This window comes from Amphiura filiformis, chromosome 6 (genome assembly GCF_039555335.1).
Source record: "Amphiura filiformis chromosome 6, Afil_fr2py, whole genome shotgun sequence".
Classification (NCBI taxonomy): domain Eukaryota; kingdom Metazoa; phylum Echinodermata; class Ophiuroidea; order Amphilepidida; family Amphiuridae; genus Amphiura; species Amphiura filiformis.
This window is the reverse complement of record NC_092633.1, coordinates 42,444,619-42,472,064: the sequence shown is the minus strand read 5'-3', so window position 1 is coordinate 42,472,064 and position 27,446 is coordinate 42,444,619. Positions and strand designations below refer to the sequence as shown.

Genomic DNA, 27,446 nt, shown 5'->3' with positions numbered 1-27,446 from the left:
GTTTGGTTGTCAAGTGGGGGGGCACTCGAATATGAAAGTAACGTACCTATGCCCACCAGCGTATGAAACTAGGGGTCTATTGGTGTGGAAATTTTAAGAAAAAACGTCAAAAATGGGGTGATTTTGATTTTGTATGTGTAGGCCCTACAATGTAGACAAAACTCGCTCATTGCTGAAAAATGCGCGTGTAGCTCGTTGAAATCCCGGGTTTTTTTTTAGGACTAATTCAGTGTTCAAACAAGAAGAGTCTTTCAAAAAGACACAGTTCACGGATCAGGTGTATAGAAATTTGTTCTTCCATTTTCATATCTAACCTGTTCTGCACTGATCTTACAATAAATTAGTGATTTGAGGCATAGTGACTCCTATACATCCTCTGGCTATATAACTCTCCATCCAGCAAGAAACTCATTATCACTAGGCCTATCATAGGCTTATTGAAATTCAATTAATATACCATGCAGATAATAACCTTGGCCCAATAATTATTTGGGATCCAATTATGATAAGCAAACATTACTGGGTAGATAACAGGAATTAAGTTTTGTCAGTTGGAAGGAATTGAGTAAACAGCCTGTATCAAAATAGCAGTGTATTTTTCATATATGCAGTAATATGCTCAGCCTTATCACAAAATAAACAATAGCATTGACCTTTACACCAATCAGTATAAGCATATTATAATCATATGTGATGGCTCAATCCAATAGTAAACATGCTTAGAAAAAAGGCAAAAAAATAGTCCTGGCTGCCATTGTCTCAATACAAGATAAGATGTGCTAAAAGGTCCTTGTCATGTGGGGCCGGATTAGATAAAGGGATACAAACCTGGGTATGAGGCATTAGGAATTATTTCCTAGCCTCATAATCACAAGGTTGATGGGCTACAATAGTTATTCAAGACACAGTGTATGTAAGGGATAAACTGTGAGCTACTGTGCATATGAGATATGGGTTCAAGTGGGGGAAATGTTCACTGACTACCGTGAACAAAAAGGGGGTCCATTCAGTGTAAGCTGCGCGATGCGGGGTCATTGGCAGTAGTAGGCTATTTGCCAAAAATACCTTTTCATGGGCTGTATGGGAGTGCCTCCCTCGCCCGGGGTTGTCATAATGTGCCGGATTAGATAGTGTGATGTGATTAAACCAATAAATGTATCCAAATGTGGTTTAGTTTCAAAATTAGGATTTTTCTTCCAAGTGTAAGGATACTTTTTTTATACTTTTGTTCTCGTCCCTCCTTCCTCAATTTCTGGGAAGTTTGTTAGTTGTTGTTGGGTTAAGTTTGTTGTTTTTTATATAAATTTTTTTTTTTTTTTTTAGACATTGGAAGTGATTTATGAAAACTTCATACATAGACCTACAAATAAGTTTATTTAACAAGGCCACAAGTGTTCCCTTCATACAATTAGCAATTTCTAAAACTAACACTTCCCCCTAAAACTAATAAAAGCACCACTTTTTCACTAGGTCAACAGATATGGCAATTCACTTGAAATGTTTTCAAGGCGAATGTGGTAAATCTGCTGAACTTGAATGACCTTTATCCACTCAAGCACGTGTTTTGACCAAAATGTAGGTTTTCAGTCAAAACCTCAAGTGTTCCTCCTTACAATATTTTTCAAATTTTGAAGAAAGCCTTAAATAGCCTATAATTATTGTCCATATAGGGCCTATATACCGGTATACTCTAGCGCCATTTATGATGAGCAAAATGGCCAGCGCCAATTCGCTTTAAATTGCAAATCTTGCCCAAAAAGTGACTATACTGTGATTACAGTTGTAAATTCAATGAACTTTCAATACAAATTGATATGGACACAAAAAACCCTCCCTCTCTCATCAGTTCATGAAATTGATATTAAACCGTTCACAAACACTTGTAAGGGGGGGGCTGATGCAAAAAAATTTCATCGCGAAAATGTTTTACAGACCTCAAAAATTTCAGGGGCCTCCTTTTTTGACATGAAAATTATGGATCAACACCATAGAAAAGCCCCAGAAAAGCATATAAACTCAATTTTCCCAGGAAAATCAGTGGTCATTTTTCTTCAGGGCCCCCCTTGGGAGGGTAAAAATATTTCAGGGCCCCCTTTTTGCATCAGGCCCCGGCTAACAAGTGTTTGTGAACGGTCCCTAATCTTAAATGCACGGGGAGTTATGGTGTCTTCCTCATTGCGGGACGGGGGGGTACTCAGTACAAATGACCATACGGGGACGTGCCGCAAACATGGGTAGCATTTTCAGCCTTCTGGTATATCAATGACCCCTTTTTCAAAGCCTATTTTGGTATAGTATGAACGGGTCCTTTTTTCAAAATGTTCTCAATTTTTTCGGAAAACAGCCCAATTTTTCCTTAATCTAGCCAAAATAGAGAAAATTGGTAAAAACTAAGACAATTTTGGGTAAATTCGGCCGAAAATTTTGACATTTGGTATATGTGACTCCTCGCCACAACTGAGCCCGGATGTCGCCAGTGCCACTATTGAGATATGCTCCATCGAACTTAACAATAAACAATATGAAAGAAAGGATTTATTGACTGTTTTATTGATTTTTCACTACTTAAATGTCAAGTACTATAGACATGATATACATCATTTTAAAGCTAATTTCAAGCAGAATATTTTGGTTGAATATCTCAAAAATGATGATTGGCGACATCCGGGCTCAGTTGTGGCGAGGAGTCACATATGGGTCCAAATTTCTTGAAAAATTGGTATATTTATGGGTACTTCCAAAATCTCAGCGGCACGTCCCTACCAAAACCAAACTTGAGTAGGCCTACCCCCCATGCAGTTTGGTGCATCATTTTTAGTTTCTTACACTTTCAAGCAAAAAACAAAAAACAAAACAACACACTGAATCAAAACAGAAACAGAGGCCATGCAAAACACTACTGACTTTTTGTACCGGGGCCAGCAAAGCTGGCCACGGTACTTATTAATTGGTTGAAGTTTGTTGTTGTTTCTAACTTTCTATTTGATAGTTTATGAATAAAACAGAAAATATTGTCAAAAAATGATCAAGTTGTCATAGCAAATAGAAATACCAAAATTGGTGTGTGAAGAAAGCAGAAGTTTTGTGTTGATTTTGCATGACTAAGGTAAAATCAGTATATATTTTAGGAACTTTCTTTCTAAATTGAAAATTGGGCAAATTCGCTGGTCCTCTTACCATGCACATTGACCTTTTTAAGAGTATAAAGTGCAGGGGACAATAAAATACTCAGTAAATGTGTCCGATGTGTGGTCATCATGTCATAGTGCTTTTCAAGCAGGGTCAAGGTTATCTAGCAGCGATCTTGCTATAGGTTAATGAAAATGTTTTGATGTCATTACACATCTATTCCAGAAAACTTACACATGAAAATTAATTGGCAGTTGGTGGGAGATAGAGAATAATTGGCAGGACAATTGGTTCTACATTTAGGAGTTTCACATGATAATAATAATATGTTAGGATAGAAGTGGGTGTATGTTATGCCCTTAATCAAAAGTCTGGTATCAAAAGCTATTTGCACACATGATAAACAATTACCTTCTTTTGGATAAGTTGATTAACTTCATATATTTTTGTCTATAATATTATGATGATATACAGAAAAATCAGAAATCAGTAGAATGTAGCTTTGGTGCAGATGTAACGAATTATGTTCCTACGTTTATATCACTAGTCTTTAACCATGCTATAAACAAAATTAATACAATAGCATTGGGTTTCAGTATGTGTAGGCCTATAATATATTTGTTATTTATATATTCCAAAAATAATTATTCTTGATATAGTGTTTAACATTATGTGTGTTTAAATTTTCAAACCAGATTGTTATGAATTAATCTATACTAAAAGATGCGAATGTTGTTTGCTTTTACAAATTTCATTTGTGCAATCACAATTATACTATATATAGACAGTTTTGACGTAAGTATAGTGTGAGAGAGAGTACAAAACAGAGTGTAACATAAACTATTGGGCAAAATCGCCAATGAATTAGCTTCCGAAATTCTTGAGGATGTAGAAGGGATCACATTTGGTACCAAATGTTTGGAATCTATTCCATCTTTTTTCAAATTTATGTAACAACGTAAAGACTGATGTTGAAATAATAGCAACAAATGGAACTTGGCTCAAAATGTTCAAACAACCACAATCTTTACACTTAAAAATTATTTTTACTGTATATTTATATTTTAAAAAAGAAAATACAATAAAACAAATATTTCTGGAATGTTATAAAAGGTGTAGGTGAATTGATGGCACAAACTTGGATGAGTTATTGGCAATGGGTACATTGTAAAGGAATCACTGTGATCTACTTTTTGTTATATATCAAATCTTCACATGAAATCATTCCTGTCCCGGTACATCCCTTTTTAAAGGGTTTTTTTATTTGTTACTGATTTTAAAACTTGCCTCTCTATTCAAAAGGTTCTACTGAAAGTTTTATAAGGGCATGAAAATTAGTCCACCAATCAATCAATTATCTGACCAATCAAAATACAACACATCAGTCGAAATGCATTGTGGACAACCCGGAAGTCACCGTCGTCTGCTTCAGCGTTTTTAAAACACGTTTTACGTTACTAAAAGTTGAAGTATTTTATGAACATAATCTTTCAAAATTAACCAGTAAAATAAAACAATAATGTCCCAAGTTAGTAAAAATAGTAATACCCTGCTTGATCTTCTATATTAATCCCAATTAAATTGGAAATCAGTGTAATTTTAGTATACAATAGGGAAATTAAAAATTAGATCTAGTAACTCTACGCAAAATAAATAAATAGGAAGTACGTGACAGCGAATGACCTGATGATCCGCCGGGTTAGGAAACGTGGATTTGTTTGATGAGTTTTCGTAGTACAAACATGACTTGGTAGATGAAATAGGGCAGAGTTTTATTGTTTACTGATCCTGGTGTCCACCTGTTACTCAGGCAAGATGATAAATATATATCGAGTTGTTTCATCTTTGCCTCTTCTGTTTGTTACACTTTCTGTACAGTATGAAGGTAAGTCATGCGTCACTCATTATTTTATACGACACAAGTCATGGGTTATGTTTTGTATTGTAAGCTTACATGTACATATTGTTGCACACATATCATGGCAATTGATGGTATCATGAAATGCATGAATAAATTAATTTAGATATAGTTTTCATAGGTTTTGCCTTGGTTGAATACCAGTCAATGCAATTGGTCATCGCTTGACCGTCCATGCTATAATATAGTACGAGGAACCCATACCGCGGGTATACCGTACTTAGTTAGATTAGCTCTCTGCTAGTACGGTATGGGAGGATCTGTATGCAGAAAGCTAACGCAACGTAATTTCAATTAGAGTAATTACGAAAACATACACAAGGCTCCAGAAGCTTAAAGGAAATCTGTACCATAAACTAATCAATGGCTAATATAGTTTATACCCCTAAATTAAACATACCAGTACCCTGAGTAAAGATAGTCACTTGTGCTGAGTATGAAATTGGTCACTAATATCGCTCACTGTTCAAAATGTGACATCTACACCAATTACAGTCCCCGAAACTGTCTACTTTTTAGCCGACCTCAATTCGAAACATTTAGTGATAGTTAAAAATGCGATCCCCAACCCTTTGGTTACCTTTGGACGAATTTGTCGAAATCTCCATGAGTCTCTGTGTCTGAAATTCCCGGTACAAACATCGAAAATGTCGCAATTCTCAGTTCGGTGATGATACTATATCCGCATCGCTGTTTTCATACATGAATATATGCATATCTCTGACCCTGTAAGGTCAAAAAGCGTGGCGTTGATTTCAACCAATCCGATCCACCGTTTAATAAGCAGCTTGATACTGACGTCATATCTGAGGTGACCAGGAGGCCTGCAGGAGCTACCATTTTGGTAAACTGAACTCGACTCGTGCGTTCTTTTGGTTCACATAAATCGAACAAAATTTTCAATAACGGGTAATAGTATGATTTCAATTTTTATGCCTCCACCGCGAGGCATACTGTTTTTGCAATGTCCGTGCTTCCGTCCTTCCGTCTTTCCGTCCTTCCGTGCTTCCGTGCTTCCGTCCGGATGCCATATCTCGGGCATGGATGGGCGGATTGACTTCATATTTTCAGGATAGGTGGGTCATGGTCAAAAACTCTGGCTACTTTTTTTGGGTGAGGTTCAAGGTCATATACTGAGGTAAAAGGTCATTTGAGGTCAGGGGACTCATTTTCCTTATTTACCTCTTTTCTCAGAGACTAGGGGTCGCATGTTCCTCAAACTTGGTGGGTGGGTGCATCTTGACCCCAGGCAGAACAAGTTTGTATTGGTTAGTGGGTCAAGGTCACCTGAGGTCATGCAGGGGTCATTTGAGGTCAAATTAGCAAAAACTGTCATATAGCCATGAAACTTGGTAGGTATAGTTAACATTTAGAGCCAAATTTTTGGGAGGTCATTTGGGGTCACCCAGGGGTCATCTGAGGTCAAGTTAGTAAAACTGTCGTATGGGAATGAAACTTGGTGGGTACAGTCAACATTTAGAGCCAAATTTTTGGAAGGTCATTTTGGGGTCACCAGGGGTCATCTGAGGTCAAATTAGTTTGAACTATCATATGGGCATGAAACTTGGTGAGTACAGTCACATTTAGAGCCAAATTTTTGGGAGGTCATTTTGGGGTCACCCAGGGGTCACCCAGCTTTGTATCAACTTGTGAGTATGTGCCACATCACTCCCTTTGGTGGAGGCATCACGGTCGACGCTTTGCGTCGAAAACCGCGACATCCGAGAACCGCGGTCCATCTAGTTTATTTGAGTTACTTGTAGTTTTGAGGAATGACAAAGTTGTTTTTGGAAACTTAGATGTTTGTTTCAACTGATGATGTAGGATCGCAAGGTGAGTGAATTCGTGAAGAGATTTGCTTGTTTGAGTGATAGTAGGATACGGGATGTAGGCTAGTCCTCTGTGTTTGACCGGCTCCGACGTCTCAATTCACGACGTCTCAATTCGTACCTGCTTACTGCGTATTGCTGTATGGAACCAGATATAACATACCAGACGATCTGTATGAATTTCGGAATATTCCTAACAAAGAAAAAGCACTTTTAATCCTTCGTTTCTGTGATTCAAGGAAGCCGCCATGATAGCTCAGCTCTGCTTGCGAATCCTTTCTGCCACAAGCGGTAGCGTAACCTTTCACACAGACCCACGGCGAGCGTGTGTTGCTGTACATGGCATTCGCGACCCCACAGCGAATTTTGGTTTTTAGTGCTGTTTTTACTTTTCGTTCTCAAAAGACATTTTTGATCATAAATATGACTTAAAATACATTTTTTTATGTTCTTCTGTTGTTTTATGGGTAAAAATTGTCGCGTTTTCTTTTGAACGAATGGTGAATCAGAACTTTGGTAGTATTCCCTTTGTGTTACCAAAGAAGTTCACGAGGGGCGATGCTTGTGGCACAGATTTCGCTGGTTCCAAAATCGGGGTACCGTTACAGCGTAATAAAAATACATCGGGCATCAATATGGCAGCCACCATGGATTGCAAAGTGACCGCTGATCGTCGTAAGGAATTAAGAATTTCTCCTTTATTTGCACGTATAAGCTTGGGACTTTTACTGTTTGTCGTTTTTATTATTAGTGCAACTGTATAGCCATTGATTAGTTTATGGTACAGATTTCCTTTAAATATCTGCATGTTTGTCTACTACTACCAACATGGATTTAGGCAGAAGCATTCAACGGAGTCCCAGTTGATAGTCACCATGGAGGAGATAGCGAGGGCGTTGGATAATCACCATCAAATCGATATGCTGATACTCGATTTTTCCAAGCAAGCCTGGAAACAAGCAGGCGCCGAGCGATTTTTACCCTACGGTTACTGAGTTTTAACGCCTGGATCCAGCCAAAATTACACGCCCAGGCGCCAGAGAAAATCTGTATTTTGCGCCCGGTATCAGTGCTCAGGAAATGGCCCAGTAAAACTTCGTCAGGCAAGTTCATTTCCGCTCAAAATATTAGCCATTTTTCAACAAAATGCAGTGCCAAAACTTATCTTTTACCTAATATTTCACCAATTTTCCTTGATATTTGCCTTCAGGGCTCATAATTTTGGCAGTATTTTGCCTTGTTTTCAGGTTAGGTGATCACCACGATCGCTAAACATGAAGGCGGCCATCTTGAATTTTGGCGACATTGTTTCTAAATATTTAAAATTTTCCTAAAATCACAAAATAAAAGGCCAAATTGAATAAAATAAAAAAATGAATTAAAACTAGAGCGATAACCGCACCATAGCTGAACCATGTGGCTTCGGCAGTATATTGTGGTAGGCCTATACCACTGTCATCATTGCATTTAAATTTCAGCTCAATTGAAGCATTTTGAAAACTTGACATTTGACCCCTTTATTGCCCCATTAAAATGACCTTAAATGAATTTTAAAATATTTTAAACATGTTTAGAATGTCATAAGGATCATTATTTAAAATTCAGCTCAATCGGAGCATTTTGGAAAACTTGACCTTTGACCCCTTTTGACCCCTTAATGACCTTAAATGAATTTTAAAATATTTTTAAATGTTTACAATGACATAAGGATCATTGCATTCAAATTTCAGCTCAATTGGAGCATTTTGAAAACCTTGACCTTTGACCCCTTTATGACCCCTTAATGACCTTAAATGAATTTTAAAATATTTTTTTAATGTTTACAATGTCATAAGGATCATTGCATTTAAATTTCAGCTCAATTGGAGCATTTTGAAAACCTTGACCTTTGACCCCTTTATGACCCCTTAATGACTTTAAATAAAATTTTTAATGTTTTAAACATGTTTAGAATGTCGTAAGGATCATTGCATTTAAATTTGAGCTCAATCGGAGCATTTTCGGTTAAAATGACCTTTTTTGACCCCTATGACCCCAGGATGACCTCTGACGTTTGGAAATATTTTCATTATATTCTTTATGTTTTCCTCTTTCATATGACACCACTCATGGGGTCATACCTTCGTGGCATTTAGAGATATGTCCATTTCAGACCAAATGGTTAGTCAGTAAGCTAGTAAGTAAGCTAGTAACATTCACACATACATGTATAGGCTGATACCATTTCATGGTTCAGCAAAAAAAAAAGAATAAAATAAAATAAAATAAAATGAAATAAATTAACAAAATAAAATAAAATAAAAAACAAAAATAAACTAAAATAAAATAAAATAAAATGAAATGAAAAATAGAATAAAATAGAATAAATAGAATAAAATATCATAAGATAAAATAAAATAAAATAAAATAAAATAATAAAATAAGACTCAACTGGTCTGTTCAGATAATAACATTCATTGTATAACTTGTTATATGTTAACTTGTGACAATAATTAATAATATAATAAGTTAAATAACAAATAACATGGATCTAAAAGTCTCAGGTGAGCATCGAAAGCTGTAGAAATAACAAAAATAAGCATTTTGATACTTTAAGAAAAATGACTCCTGGCTCTTTGAAAATGGCTCCTGGTTCACTAGAAAATTACAGGACCAGGAGCCGCTTTTCCAAATGTTTGGCTCCTGGTTCAGACCGACTTATTTCCAGGCCTGTTTCCAAGGCCTTCGATACTGTGCCCCATCAGCGACTCCTTGGAAAGATTGACCACTACGGAATCCGCGACAACACCAAGAAATGGATAACAACCTGGCTCACTACAAGATCACAACGAGTTGTTGTAGATGGAGAGGCATCCGAGTCCATCCACGTTCAATCTGGAGTGCCGCAAGGCACAGTCTTGGGGCCCTTGATGTTTCTCTTATACATAAATGACATCGGGAAGAATATCAACTCATCCATCAAGCTCTTCGCTGATGACTGTCTTCTCTTCGAAAGATCAATACAGCAGAAGATACCAGAGTGTTACAAAATGACCTAAGCAACCTATGCAACTGGACTGAGAAGTGGCAGATGCTCTTTAATGCGAAAAATGTCACACCATGCGCATACATAGGAAGAAGCAGCCTATCATCTCTAATTACACCATGGGAGAAGAAGTACTCACCACAGTTTCAAGTCAAGCATACCTAGGAGTGGAGATCCATGAGAAACTCAGCTGGAAACCACATATAAAGGCAATGACAGCAAAAGCCAACAGAACCCTTGGTTTCATCAGACGAAATCTGGGCAGATGTTCTTCCTCCATCAAGCAACAAGCATACACAACTTTAGTCAGATCGCAGCTTGAATATGGGGCAACAATTTGGGATCCTTACCGGCAGAACCAGATCGACAGCATTGAGAAAATTCAAAGGAGGGCAGTACGCTTCATAACTGGCAATTATCAAAGGGAAGCAAGCGTCACAGCTTTGAGACTTGACATTGGACTACCAACCCTTGAGGATCGGCGCAAACAATCACGCCTGGTGACAATGTACAAGATCCTCAACCATCAGGTAGCTGTTCCCCTTCCTGACTACATCACGCCTAAAGGAAGAGCAACCAGAAGTCAACACCAACACAGATTCACTAGACTGAGCACATCTACAGATTCATACAAGTACAGTTTCTTCCCCCGGACCATGAAAGATTGGGACGAGCTTCCTCACAGCACCATAGAGCTGCCCACCTTGGAGCAGTTCAAGGAAGCCGTCAGCACCGAGTAGTTGGCATCACTGTTTTACTTGCACCTTGACTGTACATATTTGGCACATGCACGAGCCGTCCATCGTCGGCAGCACCCTCGTCTAGATGCTGAAAAGGCTTTGACGAGTAACCAAGTAGAAGTAGAAGTTTGTCATAATATTAATTACACGGGTTGCTGTACTTCTTACCTAAACGTTCATGTTTGAAATTGTAATTAATACTCCATTATGAATCCAGAAAAAAAAGTTTTCCTGAGCACACAATTCCAATGCAAGTTCAACTTTTAGTGCCGTAAATATGAAATATCACATGATGAGGTGTCACGTGTATGTCAGCGCTACGTCATTGGCTCTGTGGCAAAGCGATGACGTCACTCTGTTTAGGCTGTTTTTATGACTTTGATTTTACATGTAGTGCCGTAAACTACCGTGCGTAAGCTTGCACGTACCGTTTCATAAGGAACGCAGGATTAGTTTGATCTGAGACTAGTATTACTACTAGTCTCAGGTTTGATGAACAATTTAGAGTGAGTATATGTGCAATTTACTGACAATCGACGCACTAAAACTGAGATGCCTCTTCTGTGCAAACTTAAAATAGGGCAGCATCAATAATGAAAATGTCATACCGATAAATGACTCGTCTGTTTTGCCAGTTTTTTTAAAGTTTGCCTTGCGAACTACATGCTATAAATAATCAAATTAAGTAATTCTTGGCCAATGTAGAAAGCCCTGCTCGCCAAATCTGTGAAGCCGGTTTGGGTCCCGGTTTGGGTGCTGTATAGATACACAAAGTTGAACAAATCGTGTATTAAAACGCATTAAATTTCCCAGTATACCATTGTTTTATCAAAAAATTGCTGAATTATAAAGGCAAATGCACCTGGTATTTCATCAGTGTTGCCACACTAAACAACTCTACCACTTTACGAAATTCCGCCTTCAGTCGCCGTTCCTGCAGCGCCCATAGACATACCACCTAGTCCTAGACCTATGACTGCCCATCCCTGATCGTGGCAGTAGGTGAAGCCACATATCCAAGGTGATTTTGGTCGGGTGGTCGGACGCGGAGAAATAAGCGTTCATGTCTGGAGAGAAAGACGCGCTCGTTTGCATGATTGTTACGCCATTATCGCTCGCATGAAATGCAACATGTTCCATAGACGCGAACATATTTGCTTGCTTGCGTCCTTGTCAAAGTCGTTGCTAAGCAGTGTCGGCTTCACTACGCGAACCAAAGTCACTGGTCTAGGTACTTGTTTGTCTGGGGTAGCGCCCACATGGCAACGGGCGAATGAACTAGATTTAGGAGCGTGCTTGCCTTTATTATTCAGCAATTTTTTGATAAAAAAATGGTACACAGTAAAGTTGAATATGCTAAAACAAGTAATTTATTTAATTTTATTAATCCATACATGCTAGAGTAAATTCAGTTCCCATTTTAATTGTATTTGATGCTGATTTTGTTAGGTCTCTTCATTTCATAATGGCTTATTCAGTGTGTGATTGTCAATGAAACGGCAACGTACCAGCTCGAGCTCAGCGATCTATGTTTTTCTATGTCATTGTTCTTGGCCAAACTGGAACATGTGCGTTGCATCTATGTAGTGTACTAAGCGTGTACGCTGTAAGGCGTGTGTATACTTCCCAGTCCCCGCACTCCGTGCATCCGCGGGTATTCATGCTTGTCGGTGAACTTTAAAAACACCCCCTTAATGCATCTCATTTCGCGAAGTTTTTAGGGGAAAAACACCCCTTTTTTTAGCGATTTCGTGAATTATTTGCCCTTCGACAATGCCCCTATTTTCGCTAAAAACGCGAACTATATTTCTAATATACCTTTTTCTGTCAGAAACGTGTAGGCTGCTCGATGAAAATACCCTTTTTATTCAATTTCGCGAACACGTGGGTTTGAAAAAACACCCATTTTCTTGTGTGTTTCGCGAATCGCGCTTCTTCATCTGAAAACACCCCTTATTTCGCGAAATTTTCGACGAGCATGAATACCCACGGATGCACGGAGTGCGGGGACCGGGGTATACTTTCTTCTGTACCGCGCTATATTCTCGTGCGTTTATCGCGGAGCCACTAGCGTTCACAGTGTTCCAGTTTGGCCAAGAAATACTGGTACTTAATTTGATTATAGCTTGATTGAAGAAAGTGTTTGCATTGTGTTTATAAATAATAACCTAGAACTTCTTAACATGCCTTTTCATCACAACAATTTTAGAAATAAAGTACGGTACCGTAAGGGAGCAAATAAGAAAAATAAGAAAAATATTTGAAAATCTCCAAAAATCGGTGAGGGCGGGGACGATATACATAATATTTATTTTACTTGGCATGTCGAGAATGATGAGAAACCAATCCATGTTTGAAAGAGTTGAGCAGTACATGAGTATGCTCCAAATTTAGTAATTTTACAAATATTAATAATATTTTGCAGACTTTCTTTTGGCAAGCCGCAAAACAAGGTTCTATACACACTTGATGTCATACACATGATGTAGTCCGAATAATCAGACCCAGAACAAAATATTAATTTCTGACATGATCCTGTTCTGGGTCTGAACTGTTTCCATATGAAATCTTGATGGCAAATAGGACAAAAGAAGCACATGGTTCTACTTGACAGCTTTTTAATCCCTATTCATGTTACATGAATCACGCTATTGTGGACCATCCTTCTGATACTTGAGTGTTTGGACAAGCGGAGCGGTCTTTTGTCTACCTCTCTGTTTGTAAACAAATCAGGAGGTCGAAATCGTCCTCCTCGCCGAATCTGAAAGTCAGCGTAAAAGCAGTATACAGACTTTTTATTATGCGTACAATATTGTATGTACAATATATGCGTTATTTAATCTATTGCCATTCTATTTCAGTAATGTTTAAGTTCTAACGAATGTTTGGTGACGTAAAATCGTTAATATATTTCTGCTAGATATTGTATGCAACATATTATCGATTTTTCGTCATCAAACATTCGATAGAACTTAAACATTACTGGAAATAGAATGGCAATAGATTAAATAACGTACATATTGTACATACAATATTGTACGTACAATACTCGGAGTCTGAAGCGCGCTTAATAGTACGGCACTGCACATGATGATGGTTACCGTAACACATTAAAAGGGACCTTCATTCAAGAGATTATGTTGAATGCAAATTCATGATTGCATGTTATCTGGAAAGGGTCCTTTTGCGATAATTAATGACGATTTTTGGTGAGCTGAAAGGGTGGCAAGCAATTTTTGGCCAACCGAGAGGGGGGGGGGCAAGCTTAAGGAAAGAGGGGGCGTGACTTAATCGACTGAACTTGTTCATTGAAAGTAAACAATGAATAGTAGGGACATTTTTTTTTCCTTTTTTCTTGAGACAATATTCATTGTCTGATTTTATATAGAAATGAAACGAAATGAAATGAGTTTTTTAGTAACATTTTTGGGTTGACATGTCATTTATTTACATTTACATGTATGACTGCCAGTATATATTTATATTCAAAGCTATTTTCATGACTATCTTGATTGATATTTTGTTAAGTAAAACAGACATGATAAAACATCTTTTTTGCAGCTGTTTAATTAGACAATCCATTTAAACTCATTAAAACTCAAATTCTCATTAGTCAATGTACATTGACTCCATAAACATTCAATTAATATTGGATGCAAAAATAACAACATGTTGGTATAAATGTGGTACTACTACTACCTTGAAAAAATTGCTATGCAAAGTATGGGAATTGCTATACAAAGTAAATGTTGCATATCAATTTTTGCTATGCTAAAAAGAAAAATGAGTTAAGGCAAACCCTGCTCTCAATTTATTTATGCTTCAACTAAGCAACTCAATAAAATTGTATATAATATTAGTAAACATATCATACAGGGTCCACAAAAAGTAAGTTAATTTGAAAATAATTTTTGCAACTTAAACATTTGGCTATAAATGTTTTATATAATATCTCTAATTTTTTGAAATTTCAGTTCACAAAATGTATACTTTTCTTATGGTAGGGTGAGGTCATTATTTAACGTTTTATGGTACCGGGGGGATGTGTATTTTGACTCAAAATATAATAAGATTAAGATACATAAGAAAGTAGTAGTACCACCGGTGCCAAAAGACATGACCAAACCATGTTGGAAATTGTTTTTTGTTCCTAAATTATACCCAGGCATATTATTGACAATATATTATTATACATTACCAGCCCGATGCCCTATATATAAGTTATGAAGATACGCATAAAAACATTGCTAAAAAATACCATAACCACACCCGCCTGCTCCGCATCCGGCTGCTCCTCCCCCCTCCCTGACATTTTTCACTTACATTAATGTTGTTTTTGTTTTTATATTGAAAACTGCATTGTTGTAAGTTGTAGCACACTGAAAGAATATAAAATTAGGCTTAAAATGAATCAACCAGTCCAGTAGGAAATTGCAAAATGCCAAACAAAATTGTGTCATGTGTGGTACCTTTTGGAAAAATATAATCCCTCCACATTTTTCTGGTACCCACCTTATGACATGCGACCATTTTTTAAATCAAAATATTTGTCTTGACAATTTATGGAATGATGCATACCAAAAGCAGTTGAGTAGATATCGTAGTTTATTAGTCAATTTATATTATAATATTAAATATTTCCAATTTTATGTAATTATCTTGATCCTCATAAGTCATATTGTTGTAAGATATTTGATAACATTTATTGCTGGATTCATCTGTGTATGCATCTGTGTCAGTCAGTCAGTGTTACATGGGAGATTGTTTTTGATGCCAACATCTGCTCATGTACGCCAGTTAAAACCATTCAAAATCACTCTAGTGTAACTGATTTTTAATGGATTCATCTGGTTAGAAGTGTAAAATCACAACCTCTCAGCTGTTGTGAATATAATAAGAATCTACTTACAATAATCATGTGCCTGCATCTCTTTAAATAATACAGACATGTATGTGTGAGACTGGCAAGAAATACAGACATAACGTACACAACAAAAATGCATTTTGTTTTCTACAAAACTCTACAATTTGTATACATGGAATTAATTTATTTGTGAATGTGCATCAAAGAGAGGCAGCATGTAGCTTGACTATTTGTATTAATCAACAAAAATATTTGCAACTTAATTTTCAGAGGCAGAGTCTAAATCGGAAGCAGAAGCCAAGAAGTTCTTAGACAGGGGTAATTCTTTGTTAGGTGCTGGTCAGCTCGTAGATGCATTGTCACAGTACAACTTGGCCATTGGTAAGTGTCACAGAATACTAAATTGTCATATGTGGGACTAGTTGTTTCTTTGGTTTATAAATCAAATGCTTTGTATTATTAGTAAATGAACCAATGGTATTGAAATGTATTAGACGTTTTCTAACTAATCCAAAGAAAACATGATTGCATGACAAAAGGCATATATATGACCTGATGCTGATCCAAACTCTGCTTCTTCCCATGATGTAAATTTATGATATTTCAATTTATACACACTAAACTTTTCTTTACTGCAGAGAATGACCCAGATAACTATATGGCATATTACAAGAGGGCAACAGTATACCTTGCTTTGGGCAAATCAAAGGCAGCCTTACCAGATTTGGAGAAAAGTATGAAGTTGAAGCCAGATTTTACAGCAGCTATCGTCAACAGGGGTAACATCTTGCTGAAAATGGGAAAGCTAAAGGAGGCTAGAGCTGCTTATGAACACACAGTAAGTGATGCGTTTCTTTCTTGGTATGTTTATTTTTGGGGGAAGGGCCATGAAAGCTATGGTCAATCCTATTTCTGTTTATTCTATTTAGAAATAACAAACATTTGGCCAACTTTTTTTTTCAAATTAAATACTAAAGCACTCTATCTCTATCCTGTTGATTCAGGACTTGAGGCAACTGGTAAATGAAACATACACATTACACAACCTTAATCCTAACGCTAGCACTGAAGTTAAATGTGTATGAATTTGTTAGAGATTGAAGTGTATCTCTGTCCAAACAATAGTAAATGAGTGATTGATGACTCTAGGACTAAACACTGTCGCTAAAATTGCATTCTGATCTTTTTTGAAAGGATTTACATTGGATCCATTACAAATCCAAAACAAAAACCCTGAATTATTTTGTGACTTCCCTCTAGTCCAAAGGGTCGCTAGTCCAAAGGTTCTCTAGTCCGAAGGTTCTTTAGTCCAAATATAGAATAAGGGTTAGGGTTATGGTTATGGTTTGGGTTAGCAAGCCTTATTATATATTTGGACTAGAGAACCCAATATTCGGACTAGTAAGCCTTTTTCAGAATTCAGACTAGCGAATGGTAAATTACGTGTTCGGACTAGCGAACCTTCGGGCAAAGGAGCCATCGGACTAGGGAACCTTCGGACTAGAGAGTTATCACCAAATTTTTCTTTGTTTGACAGTTACAACATGTAAAGCAAATCATCAATACCTTAAAAGTTATTGTCTAATGTTTGTATCTCTCTTATCATTTATAGCTCAGAGTAGACCAACAGCACAAGGAAGCACTGGATAAGATCCAGACACTTGAACCGTTTGAAATGCTCCTTCAAGAAGCCGATAAACTAGTTACCCAGAACAAGTTTGCTGAAGCCGCAGACTTCTACTCGAGAGTTATCATGGTGAGTATGTTTAGATGTGTATGCATTTACTAGCGTGTGTCACTGTGTCCGTTTGACATAGGGTGTTATCATGGTGAGTATGTTTAGATGTGTATGCATTTACTAGCATGTGTCACTGTGTCCGTTTGACATAGGGTGTTATCATGGTGAGTATGTTTAGATGTGTATGCATTTACTAGCATGTGTCACTGTGTCCGTTTGACATAGGGTGTTATCATGGTGAGTATGTTTAGATGTGTATGCATTTACTAGCATGTGTCACTGTGTCCGTTTGACATAGGGTGTTATCATGGTGAGTATGTTTAGATGTGTATGCATTTACTAGCATGTGTCACTGTGTCCGTTTGACATAGGGTGTTATCATGGTGAGTATGTTTAGATGTGTATGCATTTACTAGCATGTGTCACTGTGTCCGTTTGACATAGGGTGTTATCATGGTGAGTATGTTTAGATGTGTATGCATTTACTAGCATGTGTCACTGTGTCCGTTTGACATAGGGTGTTATCATGGTGAGTATGTTTAGATGTGTATGCATTTACTAGCATGTGTCACTGTGTCCGTTTGACATAGGGTGTTATCATGGTGAGTATGTTTAGATGTGTATGCATTTACTAGCGTGTGTCACTGTGTCCGTTTGACATAGGGTGTTATCATGGTGAGTATGTTTAGATGTGTATGCATTTACTAGCATGTGTCACTGTGTCCGTTTGACATAGGGTGTTATCATGGTGAGTATGTTTAGATGTGTATGCATTTACTAGCGTGTGTCACTGTGTCCGTTTGACATAGGGTGTTATGGTGAGTATGTTTAGATGTGTATGCATTTACTAGCGTGTGTCACTGTGTCCGTTTGACATAGGGTGTTATCATGGTGAGTATGTTTAGATGTGTATGCATTTACTAGCATGTGTCACTGTGTCCGTTTGACATAGGGTGTTATCATGGTGAGTATGTTTAGATGTGTATGCATTTACTAGCGTGTGTCACTGTGTCCGTTTGACATAGGGTGTTATCATGGTGAGTATGTTTAGATGTGTATGCATTTACTAGCATGTGTCACTGTGTCCGTTTGACATAGGGTGTTATCATGGTGAGTATGTTTAGATGTGTATGCATTTACTAGCATGTGTCACTGTGTCCGTTTGACATAGGGTGTTATCATGGTGAGTATGTTTAGATGTGTATGCATTTACTAGCATGTGTCACTGTGTCCGTTTGACATAGGGTGTTATCATGGTGAGTATGTTTAGATGTGTATGCATTTACTAGCATGTGTCACTGTGTCCGTTTGACATAGGGTGTTATCATGGTGAGTATGTTTAGATGTGTATGCATTTACTAGCATGTGTCACTGTGTCCGTTTGACATAGGGTGTTATCATGGTGAGTATGTTTAGATGTGTATGCATTTACTAGCGTGTGTCACTGTGTCCGTTTGACATAGGGTGTTATCATGGTGAGTATGTTTAGATGTGTATGCATTTACTAGCATGTGTCACTGTGTCCGTTTGACATAGGGTGTTATCATGGTGAGTATGTTTAGATGTGTATGCATTTACTAGCGTGTGTCACTGTGTCCGTTTGACATAGGGTGTTATCATGGTGAGTATGTTTAGATGTGTATGCATTTACTAGCGTGTGTGGGTGTGTCCGTTTGGGTGTTATTACAACAAGGAACTTTGAGAATGTTATGCCTTTCATCTCTTTCAAGAGTACCTTTTTAACACAGAATCTTAAAAAAAAAGTTGTAACTTATTATTATATGAATATGATAGCATTGGTGATGACCTTTAAATGAAATGAATCCAATAATCCAGTTTAATAAAACCCCTTTTAAATTCCACAGAGTGTACCATGGGATGCAACGTTACGAGAAAAGAGGGCCAAAGTGTACATGAATAGCGGGGAGGTGTACAAAGCATTGGATGATTATAGGGCTATAACACAACTTGTACCAGATAGCACTGATGTTTTCTACAAAATGAGCTCATTACATTATCAAATAGGAGATTTAGAAGAGTCATTGACGTAAGTAATTTGCATGCTAACTTCATGAGATCTTTTTAATACGACAGGTGGATCAGTATTATAATTTGTCATATTGCTCATATGGTGAGTGGCTTTCACTAAGTAGATACCGTATGTAAACAAAGTATTTAATCCCTAGTCAATAACATCAAATTTTCAAACTACAATAGCAACAAGAAAGCCGTTTTAGTTCTACAAATTTGGTTACCTCATTTGTCTGAATAGCTCAAAATTTGTAGCCATGGTGACTCCTTGAATACAAAAAGATACAGAATCAAAAGTTGCACCAAAAAGCTACTCTAGTCGGTGCACCATAATTCTCTACTTGAGTGGTCAAGGATGACCTGCGGTCACAATCAGACAACATTTTCAACTTTAAAGCTGCATCTTTTTCATTCAATGGCAATACATTTTGGGCTATTAAGACAAACGAGGCATCGGCATTTGCAGAAGCCAACAACATATCTTTTTGCTATTTCACCTTTAAAATTTGATGCATAGATTTTGAGTTGTTGTCTTGTAATGAAGGGGGGTAATTACTTTTTGGTATGTGTTTGTATATTTCAATGTTTTTGCATGCATGATGCACATGGACAAAACTCGCTGCGAATCAAAGATTGCAGCTAAGAAAGAATACATGCAGCGTTGCATGATTTGTCTCAATTGAAATGTTATTGTGGCATCATAGATTCAATGCATATTATAGAAAAGTACTTAATCAATGGCTAGTCACAAAATTATGACTCTTCTCCAGTGAAATCATGAGAACCTTCTGTATGATGACACTGTACCACCTAAACAATAACATGCAAAATTTAACATAACAATTTATATTCTTCTTTTTTTCACTACAGTGATATTCGAGAATGTCTAAAGCTAGACCAAGATCATAAAGTGTGTAAACCTCACTATAGGAAAGTAAAGAAGCTCACAAAGCAACTAGGGATGGCACAAGATTTTACAAATGAACAACAGTAAGTAAACAATTCACACCTATACTCTGTCTCATGTGAAGTTTTTATTCTATAGTATTTGTTTGTTTCATATGTTGTGTGAAATAAACATGCCTGTCAAAATTAGAACTTTATATGAGTCTGATGTGCCCACATGGGCAGTTATTTCAGGGAAACCTTTTTCTTGCAAGTTGACCTTAATAAAATACCATGCAGTAGCAATGAAAATGTTATTTCTTTAAAAGTTCCTCTGTGTGTTAAAAACAGACACACTTATCAAAAAATGTCTACTGTAAGTCATAAGTAAAACTGTTAAATATAGTGTGCTGCCAAAATTTTGACATACAATTGGACCAATTGAGCTCTTTTGTAATTGGTTGAGCTATGAGTTTTAAAATATTGGATGGGTCATAGTCGAGTCCATCATCTTAAAACTTACAGCCAGTCCAATAAATATTTGGTGTAAAGCATCCAATTTTATCATTATTATGTTTTGGATCCTATTTTCACGCACTTGGATTCATCAAAACAATGTAAAAAGTTGTTTATTGGTTCTTGAGTTTCAAAGCAATGTTTTTTAATGTTGTAAAAATAAACTCCTACAAAACTTATTTTTCATATGTACATACATTCATTGCCTTATAATTTATTTGCAGATATGATGATGCCATAGATAAATATCACCAAGCTTTAGAAACAGAAAGCCAAAATTGGATATATACGCAGAGAATAAAAACAAAAATATGTCATTGTCATTCTAAGGTGAGTTGTAAACCACGAGTAAGTTTAGGTAAAAGGGAAGTTCTTTACACTACTGTATATCCTCCTCTATATGTCAAATTCTTATCACTGTTTTTTGACAAGATAGGTAGAACTTTATTAGCCCAACTGATACGTTTATCAGTTGTTATTATCAAATGATCTGGAGTGTGATAATTGACAGCACAAATCATTTCACTAGCATCTATTAATGTTCACATGTGCAGTCATTGCTAGCTTATAGTAAATATTTGATTATAAAAACTGATGAGTGATGAGTAGGTTTTAGAACCAGAGATTGACAGCAGGTGTTTAGATTTGTGAAGCTAAGGTCAGTATGCACAAAACAAGTTAGCCAGGTCTAACGTTAGACCTGGGCTAAGTATGGCGGTTAGACCTATGGAGGGATCATTGTGCTCCTTTCTTTTCCTCCTAGCAAAGTCCAAAAGTTAAACTGCAGTCATCTAATATTAAGCTACACTACATGTATTTGCCCTTAACAGGATCTACAATAATATAGAATAAGGTATGTAAATCAAAGAGTTTCTGCTCCATAGAACTAATCTCTATAGTTAGACCAGTCTAAAGCTAGACGTGGTCTAACTTGTTTTGTACATAAGTACCTCAATGTCTAGAATGTGCAAATTAAAAGCGAACTACAGCACAATCTTTTGAAACAATCTTTCAAAAGATCATTGAATAGTACTGTTTTAAATATATTCAATGATATTGCAGTGATTTTTGGTGGCTAACATTTCCTGTACACTGAACCAAGAGGTATGAAAACCTCTGCCAGTATATTTTGCCTCCATAATCTTACTCAGAGATTTCAAGGAATGTAGTGTAGAGCATAAAGCGCCAATCCGGCTTGAAATGTGGGGGGAGGGGGGCATTCGGCCTGAATTGTCAAAAAGTGGCTTAAAAGAAGGGAACACGTTCCCCCCAGGTTTGATGCCCATGGTGTAGAGTGTGCCTTAAATGGCAATTCTAAATCTTCTTATGCTGTCTTCTGCACCCTAAAATATTAAATTGATTTTTTTACTATCCTGTTTTTCTTCACAGGCGCAACACACGCAAGAAGCATTAAAATTATGTGGTGAAATAATAGAAAAAGATGGTAATAATGTAGATGCACTTATAGATAGAGCAGAGGCACATATACAAAATGAAATGTATGATGATGGTAAGTATCTTATTGTTGTTACCGCATATTGTTGTTTCCATGCACAGATGATTTGGGGTCATGGTTTTTGATGGTACTGACATGTACGTACGGGTACTTATATTTGCATGGACCGCGAGGCTTGGCACAGACTGCCTTGACTCAGACCATTTGCATGGACTTATATGGATTGCATGCCTTATATAACAGGTTGATCGGAATAGCGGAATCAGCTAATCAAAAACCGCATACGATGTTGTGGTAGAACAGCCATGATAAGCCATATACAAATTGGTTCGAAATATTGTCCATGTATTTTCTAATTGTATATTTAGTTTTATTCAAAATAAAGTCAAATTTAACAAAAAGAAGAAATTGGAGCCCTCCCATAAACCAGTGTGGACGGTTGCATCACCTCAGTAAATCAAATTAGCATCCTGTTCCTGAATAGATGGTCCCTGTGAAATATGCTTTTTTTTATTCATAATAAACAGGGTTAACAGATATCACAAGTAAATATGTATCCTATTATTTGCAGGAGCTTTGTCTGCTCTTTGCGATGAAATTCTTGTTTGCATAATTTATTCATAATGTAGGAAAAATATTACAGTAACCACTCGGGTATAAGCCCACCCCCCTAGATGGGCAATTTAACTTCAAAAATGGGGGTGGGCTTATAACCGGGGAGGGGCTAGTAGTTGAATTTAAAAATAAGAAAAATCTTCCCCATTTGTACATGTGCCCAATGTATCAGTATTTTCTATCATCTTTGTCAATTTTTTTAAAATTTTAAGTATGGAATGTTAATTTTTTACTGATATTTTCTTAAATGTGAAAGAAAAGCATTGATATGATTTAAAAACTGACTACTGGGCTTATAACCGAAAGTGCACCCTTGTTCCCTGAATGGTTTAAAAATAGGGGTGGGCTTATAGCGAAGGTGGGCTTATACCCAGTGGTTACGGTACTTTGATAGCTGTAAAAAGTTGGAGAAACCAGCCATATTTTAATCATTATACTTTGGGCTTTGCATTTGTCCATGGTGTTGGTACTAAAGGCCGATGGTCAGACTGGGCAGTATAAATGCATATGACATGGTGGGAGGAACAACATGTTAAACACCCACTTATTATTCTTGGTGTTACTTGTGTTTTGTAGCTATAAATGATTACCAGAGAGCTAAAGAATTAGAGGATACACAAAGAACTCAGGATGGTTTGCAAAGGGCACAGAAACTACTAAAACAATCACAGAAGAGAGATTATTACAAAATTTTAGGTGTAAAAAGGTGAGTGACTTCAGCTTTACTGCAAAAGATTAAAATACACAAAAAAAGGACAACAGATTTTTATAGCACATTTATTACATCATGGGGCTTTACAGCATCATTCCAGTGAAATTTTAGGCCCCAAATATATTCCGTTTAGATGTTATGAACGAAAAAGTGATAGCCTCATCCTCAAATGTGGTATACCACACATATCGTTCTATGGGCTGTTGTGAAACATGTTTTACTTCTAATATCAAAACCACTAGTGCAATTTACCTCAGGCATCAATGTGAGGTACAAAACACAATACGAAAAAATCTGATCACCTACCTTTAGGTTGTGTACATGTAGACCGGGACAGTTGACAGTATAAAGTTTCTTGTCTAGGGGAATTACAAGCTACCTATTTTACCACAAGAACTGAATTATGACACCTTGGGATGTTTGAACTCATACCGTCACACATTGGTGTCTAGTGCTTTACTAATTGAGCTAAGTGGGTAAAGTTCAGATTACTAGAAAGTAACTTTTTCTCTTCAAAATTTGAATGTCCACAATGAGCACAAAAATGCAGCCTAAAAATATGTGAAAGATTTATTGTCTCAATGTTTCACTCGTTCATTTCATAGAAGACCAATTTGCAAATAATAATAAATGGATTTTGTTTTTCAAGTGTCCATATGCTTAATGAACACTAATTATTTTACGCCTGAATAAATTAGTCATGTCATTTGCATCTTCTGAGAAATGGTCAAAATTGAGTAGTCAATGTCCCAGGGAGTCAAAGACATTTAAATGCACAATTCAAGTTATTCTAATCTGTTCATCTTGATGTTGAGGGCGAGTTGGCACAGCGGTATTTCCTCGCTTTGCACCACTGAGGTCCCGGGTTCAAGCACCGGCGCGGCCCAAGGACTCATGTGCACTTGGTTTATCCCGATTCTATGCTCGCTCTCGCAGGTTTTCTCCAGGATCTCCTGTTTCCTCCTGCTTTCAAAAATCGGTGATTAGTTTGGTTATCAAAAACTTCCTTCACCCAATGGAATTTGGGGAGCTGCATAGATAACTAGTGGATGTTACGATCTAAGTGCGGATAGGGTTGCGCCAAGTTTGGCTGCAACCAGCCTAGTTGATGTGATCTGATTGTGATGATTCACCATGGCAGCAAAATTACAGCGCTTTGATCCCTCTGAGATCTGGGAAAAGGCGCTATATAAAACACTAAAATTTATTTATGTTCATTTGGTTAGTTTTTTTTCTTTTGGATCAGTTAAATCGTAGGTAGCTTAAGCAATCATATAACACTATTTTTTTTTCAGAAATGCAAGGAAAAAGGAAATCAATAAAGCATATAGAAAACTAGCAATGGAATGGCATCCAGATAAACATGAGGGTGAAGAAAAGAAGAAAGCTGAAAAGATGTTTATGGACATAGCTGCTGCAAAAGAAGTACTAACAGATCCTGGTAAGCGGCTTTGAAAATCTCTCTCTCTCTCTCTCTCGCTCTCTCTTTATCTCTCATAGCATACACATAATATGCAGGTGTGGTCCTCATGAGAGCTCGCTATCAAGTTTGGTTAGCAGCAGTCCTTGTTGCATCAGTCACAAGCTCATGCCAGTGAACTTCTTGATATCATCTAACCAGCTAGCTGCTGGTATTCCTCTCTTCCACCTGCCGTCCATCATCCCATCCACAAGTGATTTCTCAAGGCTTGAGTGTCTGGTAACATGTCCAAAATAGGACAGCTTTTGTGACAACATTTCAGCACATCGTGTCTTCTGTGATCTAATCTCTCGTAGGATCCAGTCCTCTTTTCTGTCCAAGATTCTGTGGTAGCACCAGAGTTTGAATGAATCCTATCTTTTTATCAGTTTACTTCTTTGTCCATGATTCGGAACCATGTGATGCTATTGCTAAGGCTGTTGCCTTGACAAACCATATCTTAAGGGGAGTTGGAAGTCTACTTTTCCATAAAGTGGAAAACTAGCTATGTTCGTTTTATTTGGAGGCATGTATATTGCATTGCAGGATTAGAATTTTGATGAGAATCCGTTAAATTTCCTCTTCTAATGGGTATGATTGTAAATATTTTTGGGATGAGTCATTACCCACATTGCTAACTGCATATGATCATGCCTTCAATGTTTATACACTACATATAATCAATATCAAAAAGGATGTATGAATTTGATTTTGATCAGAGCATTTTAAAATACCTAACAGGGCAAATTACCAAATTGGAATTCAATTGTCTCTCAACCATTTGCCCTTTTAAATAATTTTCATCCACCAACATCACTAGTGTGAGCGAGTGGGGAAACTCAAATTCTATTGTCTTGTTTGATAGATAATAAATCAGTGTGATGTACGACCTGTTGTGTTTTCCTTGTGACCATTTACCTCTGCAACATTGCAAGAACTGAGATACACATAGTAAAGATTGAAACTAAAATATAGATGAATGTCTCTAATCAGTGGCTTCTTATTGAATCTTAATTTGTTTACAGACATGAGGCAAAAATTTGACAATGGTGAAGATCCATTGGACCCTGAGGAACAGCAACAAAGACAACAATGGGGTAATCCGTTTGGCTTCAACCCATTTGGAAGTGGCGGCGGTGGTCATCATTTTAAGTTCCATTTCAATTGATGATAAGTCTATCCATTCATAGGACTTGGGTGCTTCATTGGGGGATAGCAATTTTCTAATATGATTTGCAACTAAACACAACAGAAAAAGAAAGTGCTCACTCCAGTCATCCATCATAAATATAAACCTGATTGGGTGATACTGATTTCATTGGATACGGTCGTATGCAGACAGTCATCCATGATAAATCTAAACCTGATTGGGTAATAACAATTTTATTGAATACGGTCGTATGCACAATTCTGTCCTCACTCCAGTCATCCATCATAAATCTAAACCTGATTGGGTGATAATGATTTCATTGGACATGGTTGTATGCAGAATCCTGTCCTCACTCCAGTCATCCATCATAAATCTAAACCTGATTGGGTGATAACAATTTCATTGAATACGGTCGTATGCACAATCCTGTCCTCACTCCAGTCATCCATCATAAATATAAACCTGATTGGGTGATAATGATTTCATTGGACACGGTCGTATGCACAATCCTGTCCTCACTCCAGTCATCCATCATAAATATAAACCTGATTGGGTGATAATGATTTCATTGGACACGGTCGTATGCACAATCCTGTCCTCACTCCAGTCATCCATCATAAATCTAAACCTGATTGGGTGATAACAATTTCATTGAACATGGTCGTATGCACAATCCTGTTATCACTCCAGTCATCCATCATAAATCTAAACCTGATTGGGTGATAACAATTTCATTGAATACGGTCGTATGCACAATTCTGTCCTCACTCCAGTCATCCATCATAAATCTAAACCTGATTGGGTGATAATGATTTCATTGGACACGGTCGTATGCAGAATCCTGTCCTCACTCCAGTCATCCATCATAAATCTAAACCTGATTGGGTGATAATGATTTCATTGGACACGGTCGTATGCACAATCCTGTCCTCACTCCAGTCATCCATCATAAATATAAACCTGATTGGGTGATAATGATTTCATTGGACACGGTCGTATGCACAATCCTGTCCTCACTCCAGTCATCCATCATAAATATAAACCTGATTGGGTGATAATGATTTCATTGGACACGGTCGTATGCACAATCCTGTCCTCACTCCAGTCATCCATCATAAATCTAAACCTGATTGGGTGATAATGATTTCATTGGACACGGTCGTATGCACAATCCTGTCCTCACTCCAGTCATCCATCATAAATCTAAACCTGATTGGGTGATAATGATTTCATTGGACACGGTCGTATGCAGAATCCTGTCCTCACTCCAGTCATCCATCATAAATCTAAACCTGATTGGGTGATAACAATTTCATTGAATACGGTCGTATGCACAATCCTGTCCTCACTCCAGTCATCCATCATAAATCTAAACCTGA

General features: G+C 37.2%; 1 protein-coding gene across 1 annotated transcript; it reads left to right on the top strand.

Moving 5' to 3' along the window:
* The first annotated feature begins 4,798 nt into the window (after positions 1 to 4,798).
* Positions 4,799 to 26,261, top strand: LOC140155436 (dnaJ homolog subfamily C member 3-like). The gene is made up of 11 exons (XM_072178287.1): positions 4,799 to 5,014; positions 15,776 to 15,886; positions 16,144 to 16,343; positions 17,118 to 17,261; positions 19,109 to 19,290; positions 20,145 to 20,264; positions 20,900 to 21,005; positions 22,065 to 22,185; positions 23,323 to 23,452; positions 24,754 to 24,899; positions 25,943 to 26,261. Exons 1-11 carry the CDS (start codon positions 4,945 to 4,947, stop codon positions 26,083 to 26,085), a joined length of 1,473 nt encoding a protein of 490 aa, XP_072034388.1. The 5' UTR covers positions 4,799 to 4,944; the 3' UTR covers positions 26,086 to 26,261.
* Positions 26,262 to 27,446: the final 1,185 nt, after the last annotated feature.

Bases quoted from the DNA above. Each gene is read 5' to 3' on its own strand.
- LOC140155436 (XM_072178287.1), top strand. From the start codon at position 4,945: ATGATAAATATATATCGAGTTGTTTCATCTTTGCCTCTTCTGTTTGTT. The intron at 5,015-15,775 runs GTAAGTCATGCG...CTTAATTTTCAG, and splicing joins ACTTTCTGTACAGTATGAAG to AGGCAGAGTCTAAATCGGAA. The intron at 23,453-24,753 runs GTGAGTGACTTC...TTTTTTTTTCAG, and splicing joins AAAATTTTAGGTGTAAAAAG to AAATGCAAGGAAAAAGGAAA.